The sequence below is a fragment of the Oryzias latipes genome, chromosome 15 (assembly GCF_053564925.1).
Source record: "Oryzias latipes strain Hd-rR chromosome 15, Olatipes_Hd-rR_3.1".
NCBI lineage: Eukaryota > Metazoa > Chordata > Actinopteri > Beloniformes > Adrianichthyidae > Oryzias > Oryzias latipes.
In genome coordinates, this window is record NC_136251.1 from 16,025,430 (window position 1) to 16,041,594 (window position 16,165).

Consider the following 16,165-nt stretch of genomic DNA (forward strand, 5'->3'; position numbering starts at 1 on the left):
GAAGTTTCAATTAGAGAGGCCGTTATCTCAGCTGGCCAACAAGTAAACATCCAAAGCCCAACGTCAAATTTGCAGAACTAAATCATAAAAGGTCATTTTGATAAAATAGACAAAGTAGAAGCTTTTCTTTTCTTTGTTGTTGTGCAGTTTTTCAATCCAAAATTCTTTTTTTTATGCATTTTTTATGGATTTTAAAGTAATATTTTCTTTTTTAAAAGTCTTTATTTCAGTATTACCTTAACTTTGATACAATTCTATTATCAAACTAAACTTTAACATTTACAATTGTTCTAACACTTAAAAGTGACTCTCAAAGGGTTGCTTTTTTGAAACTCCTGATCAAAGTGATCTGAATTACCAAATTCCCCGATCCGATTCCACAGATCACAGATTTTTATTCTGGTATTTGAAAATGTTGCTACATCAGATCAAATTGGCTCTGATGTGGTCAAATACGGATTTTCAGGTAGCCAAGCCCCGCCCACAGCATCAGAGACAAGAGCCCGGAAAAGGCAGTGCTTCATGCCGAAAAGAAGAGTCTGTCAACTTCTCCAACTAAATGTGAGTGATCTTGTGATCTAGGGCAGGGGTGTCAAACTCATTTTCACCAAGGGCCACATGAGCAGTGGTTGTCCTCAAAGGACCAGATATAACTTGTACATGTAACTAAATGTACTGAAAAATAAATGTAACTACTCCTTAATGTTAAATAAATCATTATTTATTTACTACAACTTTTTAAAGTGACAATTACAGTTGCATAGAAAACACATGTTTGCTTGTTACTTTAGCATAAATCCTTTTAAATTTGATTCTGTCAGGTTAGGTTATATGGACAGTGTTCAAGTCGTAATGTATAGTTGTCCAATCTGATATTTCAAGTCCAATTCCCCCTAAATATAGATAAATGCACACCAATTTTTTATTTTATTTTAAGAAACTAAAATTTTGTATGCTCTCGTGGGCCAAATAAAATGACATAGCGGGCCACATTTGGCCCCCGGGCCTTGAGTTTGACATGTGTTCTAGAGTGATAACTTTAAAACTCGATGATATGATTCATCATATTTTGTGTATTTGTCAATAGAATGTAACTTTCATTAGAGCACAACAATGTTGAACTTTGGAGAGCTTCTGCTAAATCGAGCTCGTTTTCTGAAACAAACTGATCCAGGATTCAATGCAGAGTTTTGAAATACCCAACAGAGGCCTTACATACAGATTAAATGCAGGAGTGGATCACCACATTCAAATCCCAATCCTCAAGATCATATTTAGCTTGAAATATCCAACCTCAGATCAGGATCCAATCCTGGAGGATAATGTTCCAAATAAATCTACATCCACAGTAGGACATCCAATTTGCTGTACTAGAGCATCTTTGTCAAACAAAGCAGCCTTAAATCTTCATTTTTAATCAAGCTTCCTCAATTACACAGAAACTTCTCCCTCCTCTGTCATAGAGAGAGGGGTATCTGGGTGTGAGTCTTTAATGAGAAGAGGGGAAAGTGACAAACAACTAATTTGAGGAAATTAATCATAGAGCTGCTGTAAGTGTGAGGAAGAAAGCAGAGGACCAACCGTGTTGTTCGCTAAAAGGAGAATTCATCCATCTTTGCATAATGTGCTTAAAGTTAGATTTGCTTCACAATATGAAGTTAGCTGTGCTGCAAAGAACTGAAACATCCTCAGGATATCTAATCAGAATCCGAGTCTGGCAATATCTATCTGAGATGAGTAATTAAAATGAAAATAAACGCAGGCAGAATTATTTTTTAAGCAGTAAAGAGACAAACAGACAGTTCAAGTGTGGTTTTAATGTGAGGAAAAGCCTTTAGACTCTAATTTCCAAAAACATTCCAAGTGAGCTCTCCTCAGGCCTGACACTTAATTAAATTTAGCTTGGAGTTTGGACTTTGATAGGGGCATTAGAAGATCTCAAAGTATTTTCTTTAATGGTAAGTGGGAGATGTTTCTTTTTTTTTTTTTAGCATATTGCCATAAGCAAAAGCCAGTTCTATGGCTGTAAAGCCACATGGAATGGATGATCTCTGGTGTTACTCATGGAATTCTGAATGGCAAGCCTAAAGTGGGAGGGGCACATTGAATGTAGTTTGCTCCGCCCACCTCAACATTCCAAGATGGGCATTCATGGGTCTAGCCGAGGGATCTGAAACCTGTGACTCTGGAGCCATATCCAGTTCTTTTAGCTCTCCATTGTGGCTCTTTGGCTTTGAAGAAAAATGCTAATGATTTAAATAAAACTTAGACGTGATCAGTGACTGGATGAAAAAGATGTCTCACACTTAAAAATAACAAAATATTATTCGTATGCCTATCTCCTCTGACCTCTGGCATCAACATAGCGTTTCTGCTCATGCACAGTCGCTCACGGGATTTTTTTTTTCTTTTCTGGACCATTCTCTGTAAACCCTAGAGTTGTGGGTGAAAATCTCAGTAGATCCGCAGTTTCTGAAATATTCAGATCAGCCCGTCTGGCACCTACGACCATGCCACGTTCAAAGTCACTTCAGTCACCTTTCTCCTCCATTCTAATGCTCGGTCAGAACTGTAGCAGATCGTCTTGACCATGTCTACATGCCTAAATAGATTGAGTTTCTGCCATGTGATTGGCTGATTAGAAATTTTCGTTAAAGAAAAGTTGGACAGGTGAGTGTACATTTCCACTGGTTTGATTTAAAAAAAAAGATCTACATCCAGGTAAGTATCTAGTGGTTATTTAGACATTACACATAGCACAGAAAATATTCAAAGAAAAGTGAAAAAGAAAAAGAAAAGAACTGCAAGGATCTATTTTTCTTAACTTTCTTTTATTTTTTATGATTTATTCTGTCTAGTTCTATACACTATTACAGTGGCCCAAAAACAAGGTTCTGAGAAAGTCTTTCAGGAAAAAAACAAAGACTGCTTTTTCTGTGTGTGTGTGTGTGTGTGTGTGTGCGCGTCATCATTAGAATTTCAAAGTAGTTTCTGATTGTTTGATCTTATACCAAAAATTATTGTTAACAATGAAAAAAAGAAGAAAAACCCAGCATGAGGAAAAGCAATTAACATGAAACTGTGCTTCTATTAATATTCAGTTCTCTCTGTAGTCTTGTGACTGGTTGTAATCCATAATTAACAGCAAAGAGTTCCCATTTTCACCTTCTGCTGAGGTTTCCCTGCAGACGAGATCCCCAGAGAACAGTAAAGAGAGAACAGCACATTCCAGGGAACCCACAGCAGGACTTTTTTCTTTCTTTCTCCGTGTAGTGCATTCTGAAAGAAACTATTGCTTTTTCTCCTGCATCTCAGCATGACCATGTTGCATTTTGATAAGCCCTGATAGTTTGAACAGATGGGTTGTATAGGAAGCATTTGCTTCTGTGTATGTTTGAAATATGTTTGATGACAGGAGAATTCAGCTTACGGTGAATTTATTTTTAAGAAGACTCATGTTGCTTAGCTGAGGTTTTTCAAATGTATAAAAGCAGTAGTGTGACATGGACTTAATATAACTGGCATTCAAATCCTAAGAGTTAAATTCTTGTCAAGTTCAGTCCATAAAAGTATGTTTTACTTTCACTTCCTGCTGTACGGCATAAAAAATGTGAGATATTGCAGTTTAAATGTACCAATGAAACAACTAAACTATTTCCATCTTTTTTCTTTTTTAAGGACCTATTTCATGCTTTTCTTAAGCCTTTCATAGATGCATATATGTCTATGATAATATATTACCTTTGACAAACTAAAGGACAATTTTTTAATGAAACATGAGTAATTTTTGCACCTCATTTTCCTACTCGGAAGTGAAGCGACTCGATCTCTGAGGCACCGCCTTTCGCTCCTTGTGACATCAAGCTAAAGCTGGCCTCTGCAGAGTCAAAATACCACCTCTGATTTGTAAAGAATTGGCATTATAGATACATTAAAAGCTCAAAAAATTATTTTGCCTGATACAGGGCCTTTAAGTTTCTTTAGTCATAGTAAGATCATATGTTTTGATAGCAAAAGAAAAATTATAATTCTGACTAAATATTAACAAATACATTGAATGTTATGTATGGATTCTTCTTTTTTTGGCAGTGGTACATAGCCTAAATGTCTGTACTTTAAGAACATTTTCTTCAGTTCCCTGTGGGGCAATGGGCACAAATCAAATGAGTGAAAATCAATGAAAGAGGCTATAATTTTGAATTTGCTTAAAAGAGGACAAACCCATCTTGACAGTATCTTCAGAAATAATAATGTATTCTGAACGTGTTGCACAATGGTTTGGTGAATCTGAAGGCTTTTTGACTTTAATACTATAACACCGTGAATTTGGCGCGCGTTCTTAAATGCACATTGTTGAACATGCATTTAGTCTATAGTGTTCACAATGAACAGTTTTTACTAGTGCATGTCCACCACCGGCAGTTGGAAGACAGTGCGAAATGTCAAAGCGGTGCAAACCTCGTGAATCTTACCCCAGGCTTTTCCTTTCACAGTTCTATTCCGATATATGAAAGACTTGGTGTCATAGAATTTCGTCTGGGCACAAAACGCAACTATTAATTACGCCTTTTTATATGTAGAGTCTAAAAACAGTCGTACAAACGTGCATAGCATCAAGTAAACACAAGAGTTTTGAACGCAGAAGCCAGAAATGTTCAAATATGCGCGTTTACATAGACTTTTCGTTGGAAGTGGTCGCTTGAATGTGCGTTGCCAGGGGTGTGCAGGCATAGCGTGAGAGCTCATGTCACTCCAAAATGAAAGACTACATGCTGAGCTGTCCAAGTTCATTGTCCTCCCTCCAGTTGATTTCATCCAAGTAGTTGGTTAAAAGAAAGCAGTCAACCAGAGTTAGTTTATCTTTAATCTGTAGAACTTTGATACATTTCTTTATTTGGATCATTTTTCAATTTCAGATTAATTATCAGGCAGAGAAGAAAGTTTCATTTCAAATTAGACTAAGGATAAGGCACTAGTGAAGCTAAAGCCCCAGAGCTTCAATTTGACGCTTTTTCCTCCTCGAAGGCGCAAATACTCAAAACGATCATAAAGATGGTCAAAGGAAAAGGGTGACTTTCAGACAGAACAGAAATATGAGGAGGAGAAGGAATCACATGTAAACAAACCAGCTGTGCAGTAAATGCAGCATTGCAGCTCTGCTGTGATAAGAGACTGGCCTTCATAAATAATGCATCCGGGTGTCGGCCGACCAGCCATCACCACTGAAACAGGGCTAAACAAACAGCATGGAGATCGGTCACAGCCGACTAAACACACATCTTAGTCAGATATCAATCACTGTCCTGGGAGCACACACACCTGTGTGTGTTTAAAAGCAAGCAGATTTGTTTGAGAAACACACAATTTAGCTCATGATATTCTAGCTCATAAAATGGCCCCTTATTGGTCATATATCAATTGGTATTTATAATGAACCCAATTTGTTGTATTACTCTTGTTTTTATTACCATGCATCACAATATTTGTCATAATATTGCATATTGCATTTCAGGTAGAAGAGATTTTTGCTTTGCTTCAAGCTCAAATAAGGTACTTCCACCCAAAAAAAAAAACAATTTTCATAAAGTCACACAAAATACAACTTTGGCAGTCTATAACATTTCTGAGAGAACTTAAGCCTGATTTTTTGAAACACACATGTGGCCATTTGTACCTTTACTTTGTGTCTATGAGAGTTTGTTAAAAATTCCCAAATGCGCTTATTGTGGATTACATCCGAAAAGAGAGTATTATGTTGTCATATTTATATCCATTGGCACATACAAATATAGAGAAATATTACATTTTGTGAATCTACATCAACACTTTTACTTTTTAGCTGCTTTACCGCCAAATGCAATTGCATCCAGTTTTAATGTTTAGTCAATGTACAGATGCAATAGCAGCAGGGCGTTAAAGGCGTCACAGCGAGAGTTCAAAAATCTAAACTTTGGCAAAGATGAAGCGAAGCGTCAACCTATCAGGGACTCTACTTTGGCACGTGGCGTGTTGGTAGCGTGATCAGCGGGTGGACTCCAAGGAGAATCTGACTGTTCTACTCCTGAACTTTGTAATACATATTTTTTTTATTATTTAGATGGAGATAATAATTCAAAGGCCCTCTACATTTATTCTTATATTTATTTTTTTTTCCTTCCTCAAACTGAAGTGGGACAACAAGATGTCAAACTGGGTCACAGCTAAAATTTTCCTGTATATCTATATTTGTTTTTACAGCTTCTTCAATTTGTGACTTAACTTTAAGAGTTTTGTGCTTCGTTTTCTTTTCATTTAGATTGATTTTAGAAAAAGTGAATTTTTTCTTTCTTTTTAGACTGAGAGCAAAGTTAAAAAAATAAATAAATAAAATCAATGATCCCTTTTTGGTTAGTTTATTTTTTTTTTTTTAGAATAACACAGGCTTGAATCACGGACACATTGATTGCGTTGGAGTACAAGTGAGGTATTTGTGTATTAGTGTAAAAACAACAGGCTTTTCTCTCGACTGCTCATAAATAAACCTGGATTTCTTGTTGATGAGTCAACACAAAACACTGAATCAGTTAAAGGGCAAAGTGAGAAAAAGACCATGAATTGCTGGTGAGGAGTGAAGATGTCAAACATTTGGTCTTATGAATTGATTTAGGGTTCAAGCTGTGTTTTTGAGCGTCTGAGTTTCCGCGCCTGAGAGGGTCAGAAGTGAATGTGAAATGATGCAGCATCTGTTGACTCTGTAAGTGAAATATCACTTCATTCCATTTCATTTAGTGTCACTTTGTCTCATTTAAGTGCTTCATGAGGAGCACTAATTAAGGGGAATGGCCTTGTTTATCGTCATGGTGATGCTCATTAAGAGAAGAGTTTTTTTTTTGTTTTTTTTTTCAGGGCTTGTGACATTAACACATCCTCCTCTACTTGTGGGTAGAAAGGAAGTGTCAGTAATTCATTCTAGGCCTTAATGCTGCACTAGTGTTTATGCAGTTATGTAATGCACTCATGCTATATACCCTATGCATATCTAAAAACACAAACAGACGGAAGCATCATAAACACTTCCATGTAGGCGGTGTCTTACCTCTCTTCGTCGTGAGGCCCAGCAGGTCTGTTTGATTTTCCACACCACAGCAGCGACCAGCAACAGCGACAGGAAACAGCTGGTGGGTGAAGAGTAGTAGTCAACCAAAAATCAATGCGGGCGCAGCAGCAAACATTTAGACTTCACAGACTAAAGGAAACCATCAAATATAAACCCTAAGGCCTGGAAAAAAAAAAAAAAATACATGTGAAAAGTCAATTTTGCCCCTACTGCAAGAGAATTTTTAACGTTTAGTTTTAAAGCTATTAGCAGAGCCGCACAATTTTTCAGTTCATGCTTTTAATTTAAGACTGAAGTTGTGTTGTTTGACCTTCAGCTAAAGATAAATGGTCACGTCAGACTTAAATGTCACTCTGATGATCAGCTTCAAATAAAAAAAAGCAGCATTAACTGAATCAATGGGAAGAAAATTTATTTTAGAGGAAAAAAAAAAGGATAGTTATTATAGTTGCATGGCAACAATAACAAAAACAGAAACTGTAAAGGGAGTTTGATAGGAAATCTGTGGAAATGTCAACAGGCAGACCTGCTGCAAACAAACCCAGACCAATAAGGGTCAAAGTGGATTCTGACAGAAATACACAGCTATAAAACCAGGTCATTTCCGGTGTTCACATTTTCTTTCTAAAGACGTTTTTCATGCTTTACTAACTTTATCCTCTGTTTGGAAACGCAAAGATTTCAAGAATGTGGTGTATGTCAATTAAAAGAAAAACTGTTTTTTAATTGTCTTTGCTAATGCATGCGGGTGCTTTATAATATCAAAGGGAGTCAAGAGGACTGTAACAACCAAAACTGGTCCTCATCCAGAACTGGAAGACCACCATATTCCGGTAACATTCCTTAAAAAAAAATGATATTTTAACTGTCAACCCTGACACTTGTAATTTTTTCCAGTTTCAAGCTTAAATAAATGGTAACACTTTATATTAAGATTCCTTAACAAGCTTTGTTAACACATTAACAAGCATTATAATATAATTTTTAGGGTGTTAGTAAGACATTTATTAGTACAATAAGTCTAATAAGATTCACTGTTGTGGAAGGAAACCTCTGGCGCACGCACTGCGCCAAGGCGCGCACGCCACACCTCGGCGCTTGAAAGTCATTGCTGCTCTCTTTTAATGGAAGGTTTTTTTAACCAGCACTGTTATTTCCACAATGCTGCCATGTTACTGCTGGAAGGAGGGGAGAGCTGCTCTCGCGTTCGGCTGCAGTTCCCTGCTCCGTCTTAAACACGCACGCGGTTTCAGCACATATACATCCTCAATCTACAACACAGTGTGGCGAACCGGGGGTTAGCCCCGCCTTAAACCCCTAAGACTCATGGGAAGTGGGGAATGTGAGTGTAAATTTCCACACCATAAGTGAGGGACCTGTGAGCTGAAGTGACGTCCATGCTGTTTGGCAGATGTGGGTGTGTTCAAATAAATAGGCTAAACTACTAGTAACTCCTCCCTCTCTGAGACTACTGTGGTCTCAGTGATGTGGCACTTGAATTGCCACAACATAATGTAAAGGATTCATTCATTAAAATGTTCATCCTTCAGAAAATTGTTTTTTAAAGTTATTACAGCACCACATTTCTTCGTTAAAAAAATGAAAGATGAGGAAGCAAAAGCGCACATAAAACAAACTTTTAAAAAATCTTAATGTGATCTTGTGTGAAATATCAATTTTGTTATCCTTTTGAAAATGTCATTGTGGTTTTATGGTGCATTTGTTTTGTTAAATAACTGTACTGTCAGTCCAACATTTGCTAATGACCAAAAAACAAAAACTACATAGCATTTATTTTACAGCTTTTAGCAGGATTTGCAATTAAGGAAGAGAAAACAATGAAATCATTTAGAAAGACTTAAATTTACTGCCTTCGAGCTACAGTTTCCAGGGAGTAAAGACAACAAAAGAAGCAGAAATCTTTCAGAAATGTGCTGAGAGACAAGACCTCAGTGACCAAAGCCAGCTGGGATTCTAGGACAGCAGAGAGAAGTAAGAGGTCATCATGTGACATGACTGTACACACACTTTTTTGTTCAAAAAGAGCTATGAATTGTAGCCAAACACAAAGCTTCTTTATCAAACAGAACATTTGAAAAGTAAGAGCGCCTGAAGACTAATGGGCAGGAAGTCCATGAGAATCTGCTGAGGAGAGCAGCTAACAAACAATCCTCCCCTTCATCCATCTGGATGTGCATCTGTGTGCATGCATGTTTCCTCAGCTGTCTGTGAAGTGAAGCTCACAACCCTGTAAAGGCTGTTAGTGTCCATACTGAATGTGACATTTTCAGAGTTACAGTGAGGTGGCTTTGACTCTCTAAGTAGAAAGGAAAACCTCTTCAGCATCGAGAAAAAGAAAAAAACACTAAGTGGTGCTATTGAATGAAAAACACCAAGTTCTATTTAAGCTTCATTAACTGCTGTTTCAATAAAGGTTCAGCTATACTTCCATAATACAATGTACCAATAAATATGAACAACGTTATTGCCCATGTTTTGTACAACTTAAAAAAAAAGGCTGAAGAAAAAATTTCCCATGTCTCTATTTGTGCAATCAATGGTGCATTTTCCAAAATGAAAAGTAAATAATGCATGCAAAGTTTAAACGTTTGAAGCTATGGACACAAAGGGCATAATGCTAAATGTTAGTTTTTTAACACAAATTTAGCCCATGGTGTTCACACTGGGAAGGGCTTCTTCTTTTAATTGCCACTGTTTTCTAGTGCATGTCTGTCACCTACACACTTAAAAGAGGCTTGGTGCAAAATGTCGAAGCGGTGCCAACTCACAAATGTAGCTCCAGGCACTTCCTTTCACAGCTTTATTACGATATATGAAAGACTTATTGTTAATATTGTTACTTTCTCCTCGTTGAATGTTCAAACGCTTTGCACTTCTGTCCGTGTAAAGGGACGTCATGCATACACCACTATCAAATCCAAGTTCCTGATCAGTCAAAGTTCAACCTGGTACAATTTTCAATGCACGTTCAATGGCTGCTTATTTTGTAAATAAAGCCTAAAGATAGTCTTAAAAATGTCTGTCGCTAAACGTGAACGCAAAGTATTGAATTCGAATGCCCAAAACATGAATTTATTTGCAGCTCAATAAACTTTTCATTATATGTGGTCGCTTTAATGTGAATTGTGGACGAGCTCTGAACATCTTTAGAAAATTCTCGTAAGAAAAAAGCCTAATACTTTTATAGGTTTAGTTAGATATAAGTTCTAGCGACGCCTGTGACCCTGAACAGGACTAAGCAGGAACAAGGACCATATTTATGAGGATTTAAAAAACTGAATTCCCTGATCAAGAGGGCAGGCTGTGTGGTGGGGCTTAACCTGGAGACGCTGGAGGCAGTGGCAGAGCGGATGATGCTGTCCAGTTTGGACCTCAAGGAAACCATGAAACAATGAATGTTTTGTACGCATTTTACCCTACATGTTAAGTAATAACTTCTTTAATTTGAACATTTTCTTGAACAATAATATAAAAGAAAGTATATATATATATATAGAGAGAGAGAGAGAGAGAGAGAGAGAGAGAGAGAGAGAGAGAGAGAGAGAGAGAGAGAGAGAGAGAGAGAGAGAGAGAGAGAGAGAGAGAGAGAGAGAGAGAGAGAGAGAGATACAGTATATACTATAATTCCCTAATATACCATATTCCCTGCACTCTCATTGGCTAACATTCAAATATAACCAGGCCCAAGATTCCCTGCTAGTTTTGCATTAGTTCCCAATTAATGGGCCACAGGACCTGAGCTTAGCCGTCAAACCACTGAGCCGAAGTGGCTAATTGTCGCTATTACAAAGACATTAGGGAAAAGTATGGATGAAGAGGATGGGAGGCTATCCTGTGGATTTGGTAACACTCCACTGAGTCTCTTGATAGTTTTGGCTTTAAGAGCATCCATCCGTAGGCAGGAGCCATCGAACTGGTGAAACAGCCATAGTTGTGAGTGTGTGTAGATCATAATGTCTTAGTAGTTTGCTTTGAGTTTACAAACACAAAACTAGAAAATGAGGATTCATATGAACCCCTGCACACACAAACAAACAACAGAGAGCAATCAAACATCTAAATGCCAACAAGCAGGGCAAACAAAAATCAATAAGCTATCCGAGGTGCTGCTAGAACACACTGGGAGAACAGCTCTTCAGCTGCCCAAGCAGCAAATCAGCTTAGACTGCAAGGACCTTCCAGAGGCAGCAAGTTTTCTTCGTATAACATTAAAACTGCACCTTTTCTTCAATCTATGAAACATTGCCTTTCTCCGTTATTCATTTCATCTTCTGCACTTTACTTTAGTAAACAATAATACTGCTAATACTATTGTAGCATCACTTTGTGACCTTAATTGAATAAAAGCCACTTTTGTAGACATAGTTTACAGTTGAGTAATTTTACATCAGCCCGTACGTAGTCCAAGAATACCCTGAACTTATATATATTTCCAGATATACAGTATGTCTGTGATTCAATCATAAACATCTCTGACTTCACCCTTTGGATTCTGCATGGCAAAAAAGAAGGTGGGAAAAGAACAGAACCATCGGAAGTTACTCCTCCAAAGTCAACAATGCTCCAAATAAATCTATTGGGCAGGAGAAAGAAAAAGTGTGAAGCTCCCTTTGTGTCTACCAATCTACCGAACAACCCACAACCCCTAATTATGAGAAAAATTTGATATCAAACGGAACAAAGAAGCTTATTTAAATGGACATACGGTCTAGAAAAAGAAAGTAATAAGCATCAAGATCTTTTCAGAAACCAACCCTGACAGAGGAGTAATTTAGGTGTAAACCAGGACTTTTTATGATGGGGTCAATGGAAATTTGCTCTTTTTTGAAAGCTGCTTCCAATAGTCTAGGTTAAATTCACTAAATTTAATTAGGGAAGTTTCCATAGTACATTCATATTATCTTTTACTTTAGTTAGGAAAAATTAAAAAATAAAAACAGGTAAGCTTAAAATTATATATTTAATGGTTTTCTAACAGTTAATTCATTCATTTTCTAAACCCCTTTTTGTTCCTTTCAGGATCACAGGGATGCTGGTGCCTGACCCGGCCACTTACGGGCAAAGGCAGGAGACACCCTGGACAGGTCGCCAGAATGTCGCAGGGCCACAAATCACACACCTATACACACTCACATTCACATCAAGGGACAATTTAGAGTAACAAATTACATTATATGAAATATGTTTTTGGACGGTGGGAGGAAGCCGGAGTCCCGGAGAAACCCACACATGCACGGGAGAACATGCAAATTCTACAAAGGTCCCCCATCGGTCACTCTGTTTCAGGTCCCCCAGCCAGGACTTGAACTGAGGCCTTCTTGCTATGATGGCCCCAGTGGCCAATGCAGCCGGCGGCGCATGTTTCTAACAGTAAGGTTAAGAAATTGTCATGGGAGGCAACATAATGTCCATTGACATCTTAACATTATACACAACGATGAGTATCTTAATGACACTATGAAAATGTCCACCTTTTCTATGGCAAGGCCACCACAGTGACATTGGAAAGTGTCAGCTCCTGTTCATGATTTACCAATTAATTTTTGTGATTAAGCCATTGTGTCCCTTAGAAACAATTTGGTGAAGTAAATTAATGGCTCATTATTTTCATTAATCTTTGTTTACGCGCAAAGACAGACACTGTCTCCACGAAGAACCCTAAAAATGAATGTCACATAAAACATATAAATATATATATATATATATATACATATAAATATACATATAAATATATATATATATATATATATATATATATATATATATATATATATATATATATATATATATATATATATATATATATATATATATATAGCCTGGAAAGTGAAGGTGACAGTGGTGCCTGTGGTAATTGGAGCACTCGGGGCAGTAACCCCCAAGCTGGAGGAGTGGCTACAACAGATACCTGGAAAGACCTCAGACCTCTCAGTCCAGAAAAGCGCAGTGCTAGGAACAGCTAAGATACTGCGCAGGACCTTCAAGCTCCCAGGCCTCTGGTAGAGGACCCGAGCTTGGAGGAGAAACCACCCGCGGAGGGTGAGAGGGGCGTTTTTTATATATATATATAAGCCAATAAGACAAAAGCTCAGAGGTAAAATTCTGTAGGATCAAACATTCCCAATCTCATCCAGCAGCTTACTTTCATTGCAATTACAGTTTTAGTGTGTTGCTGTACAAGGCTATCATTTTAAGCAGAATAGAATTGCCTGAGGCCAATATTATTGTCTTACAAATACTGAGCAAAATTAGGATTTGCTGCTGAAAGTCTTTTCTTTCTTTATCTTCCTGCTCTCATCCACAGTTGATCCGTACTCTCACTTACTAATGCAAGAAATAGAAAAAAAAAGAATCTGAAAAATTGGACAAAATTATGTTGCATTTATATCAGTGCTCTCCACAGCCTCAAATGCTAATTGGTGACACCGCAGTTCAGTTCCGTCCAATTACTTGCAGCTCTTGCTGTTCTGATTAGCAATCAGCTTTCCTCTTACTATTTCGAAAGCGGCAGTGAAGCTGCTCAAAACCAAGTGGCTCACGAGAGTCCAAGAACTCATTACTGTTTTCATGACCATCTTTGTCAACATCTGCTCCAAGGAAGACTGAAGAGGAGGATCTGTTACTAGTCTGCAGTAGTTCTTTTTTTGCATAAACGTTATGTAATCACAGCAAAAGACTTGGAAGTGATGAAAGCCATTGGCACGTTAAAACAGAGGTAAAGCAATAATAAACTGATGCAGCCTTTAAATACCTGCTTTCTGTTCAAAATGATCACTAGTTATTTGCAAGTAAGACTGTAACTTTGAACAACAATGGTTTCTTGTAAGGACAGTGAAAGATTTAACTGACTTAATGTGCGATGCAAATGTTATTTTTTAATGTATATATACTGTACACTGAAAAAAAAATATCAATATAGAGTTGATCAGGTTGTCGATTGTGGTCTGTGGAATGTGGTTCGACTCCTCTTCAATGGCTATGTCATTGCAACACGCTGCCATATTTGGTAATCTAGAGCATCCCAATCATGCTCAAAGGGTGATGTGTCCAATATGCTGGCCATGCAAGAACTTGGATGTTTTTCATCATCAAATTATAGTGTGGATGCACGGTAACATGGGACCGTCCATTATCATGCTGCCACATGGGCCTCAGGATCTCGTCACAGAATATCTGTGCCATCAATAAAATGTAGCTGTGTTCTTCATCCATACCAAACACCTGCCCATACCTTAACCCCACTGCCACTATGGGCCACTGGACAACTTGATCAACTCCATTGGTCTTGGGTCGTTTGTGGCAGAAAGAGATCAAACGTTTGCAGAAACAAAGTCAGATCATAATCACTTTTAAAAAGGTGTGTAAAGGCAGAAAAAAGGTGTTATAAAACACAAAAAGTAGTTTGATATTTTCTGTTTATTTACTTAGTCATCAAGCCAGATGTGTTGGTAAAAAAAGTAAACAGCTTCCTGCTGAGATTGATCAATCAACAACACAATAGTTAATGTGCCATTGAGTAAAAAGTGTCTAAATTCTGTAAGTCAAGGTTTAAGTGTAAGTTTGTCGGCTTGACATTTTTCTATTAACCATGAAATGTATGTACTTGGTCCTTATTGACTTTTATTTGTTTAAGTTATTGCAAAGCTACAATTATGTGTCAGACCTTAAAAAATATTCTTCTACATTATATAATAAACACCATAAATAACATAAAAGGAAGAAGTCTTGTCATACATAACCTTTTCAAACTAGTGCATTGCAACGAGAGCAAACTTCTAACCAGGGCACTGACTAACACACACACCAGAACTCTCCCGGCAAAACTCGACACTGTCCCGTAATGATGACATCATCCATATATGCAGGCCTAAAGGTCGCGGATGTCCGGAAGCCGGCCGTAGGCAATGAAACAGCTCACTTCCCCACATGGCTGCACAGTGACACACACTCAGACACGAAAACAGTCAGGGAGATACATGCAAACATTAACAGGAAACCACATCCGCACAGACACCCGTGTGCAGAGACAAACACACACTTGTTTGGTGTCTTTGCTGAGTGGCAGGATCTTGCCTGAAGACAACAGACTTAATTCCTGACTTCTTTCCCAAAAGCTTCTCATTAGATTCACTGTCTATCTTCATGAATGTGTAACCTCTCTGAAGCAACACTGGCCTCGTTCACAAAATGCCGGCCTTGTGTAGCTCCTGATGTTCAATGGAAGGAAAACCTTCCTTTTTTTAATGAACCTTTGTTAGACATTACTGCTAAGAAAAACACAAAAAGAACATCTGAGTTCTGCTTTTAGGTTAAACAATCATGGTGTTCCAGGTCAAGGCTTAAAACTGCAGATCCTGCCGACAACCTGCTTCTGGGTGTGGTCTTCAACATTATTAGAAATAATAATAGATTCCATGATAATGAAAAAAAGATTTGATCTTTAAGTCCCATTCCGATCATCTTTTGATCTATTTCAAAACCATTTCCAGTGGTCTTTTATTTATGATTATGCTGTTTCTAGGCAAAATCAAAAACATGTGTCATGTCTAGGACATAGTTTCTGCAATATGTCTACAGAGCGGTAGGAGGTCATTTGAAGTTCCCTTTTGAGTCAACTTTTGGGACTGTTGGCACAGGGTAAACCCAGCCCAATTTCCCATCGTCCATCTGTTTGCACTCTCCCACTAGCTAACAGCCCCTTAAAACCTCAGCCTGACATTACTGATACAATATTGGAGCCAGCTAACCGTACAGCTTTGATCCAGATGCCAGCTGATGTTTGTGGAACCTACATTACGGCTATAAGCTTTTTCTAATGGCATTATTTCATCTGCTCACCATTTACAATGATTTGAACAAAGAAATACTTGGAAATGCATATTAAAGCATGGTGGTGATGGTCATACTAAACTTAAACTGACCTTTTATCCAATATTTTTTTGTTAGACTGCTAAAAAGCTGCTCATTACTGCTCATCCTTGCAAATATTTTCTTGTTCAGAAAGCAACATTCTTATTTTGACGTGCAAGAAATTGTGTGGTTAAAGCA

At 37.7% G+C, this 16,165-nt stretch overlaps 1 protein-coding gene across 4 annotated transcripts in view; it reads right to left on the reverse strand.

Annotated features, from left to right (window-relative positions):
• The window catches only part of atrnl1a (attractin-like 1a), a 287,490-nt gene that overhangs the window by 103,383 nt on the left and 167,942 nt on the right, over nt 1-16,165 (reverse strand). For 3 of the 4 annotated variants that reach the window (XM_078931510.1, XM_078931509.1, XM_078931508.1), the window contains one exon: nt 7,076-7,154. The exons of the other annotated variant lie outside the window; for it this stretch is intronic. In XM_078931510.1, coding sequence (XP_078787636.1) covers nt 7,076-7,154 — 79 coding nt within the window. The remainder of the gene's footprint in view (nt 1-7,075; nt 7,155-16,165) is intronic. 4 annotated transcript variants of the gene reach the window in all.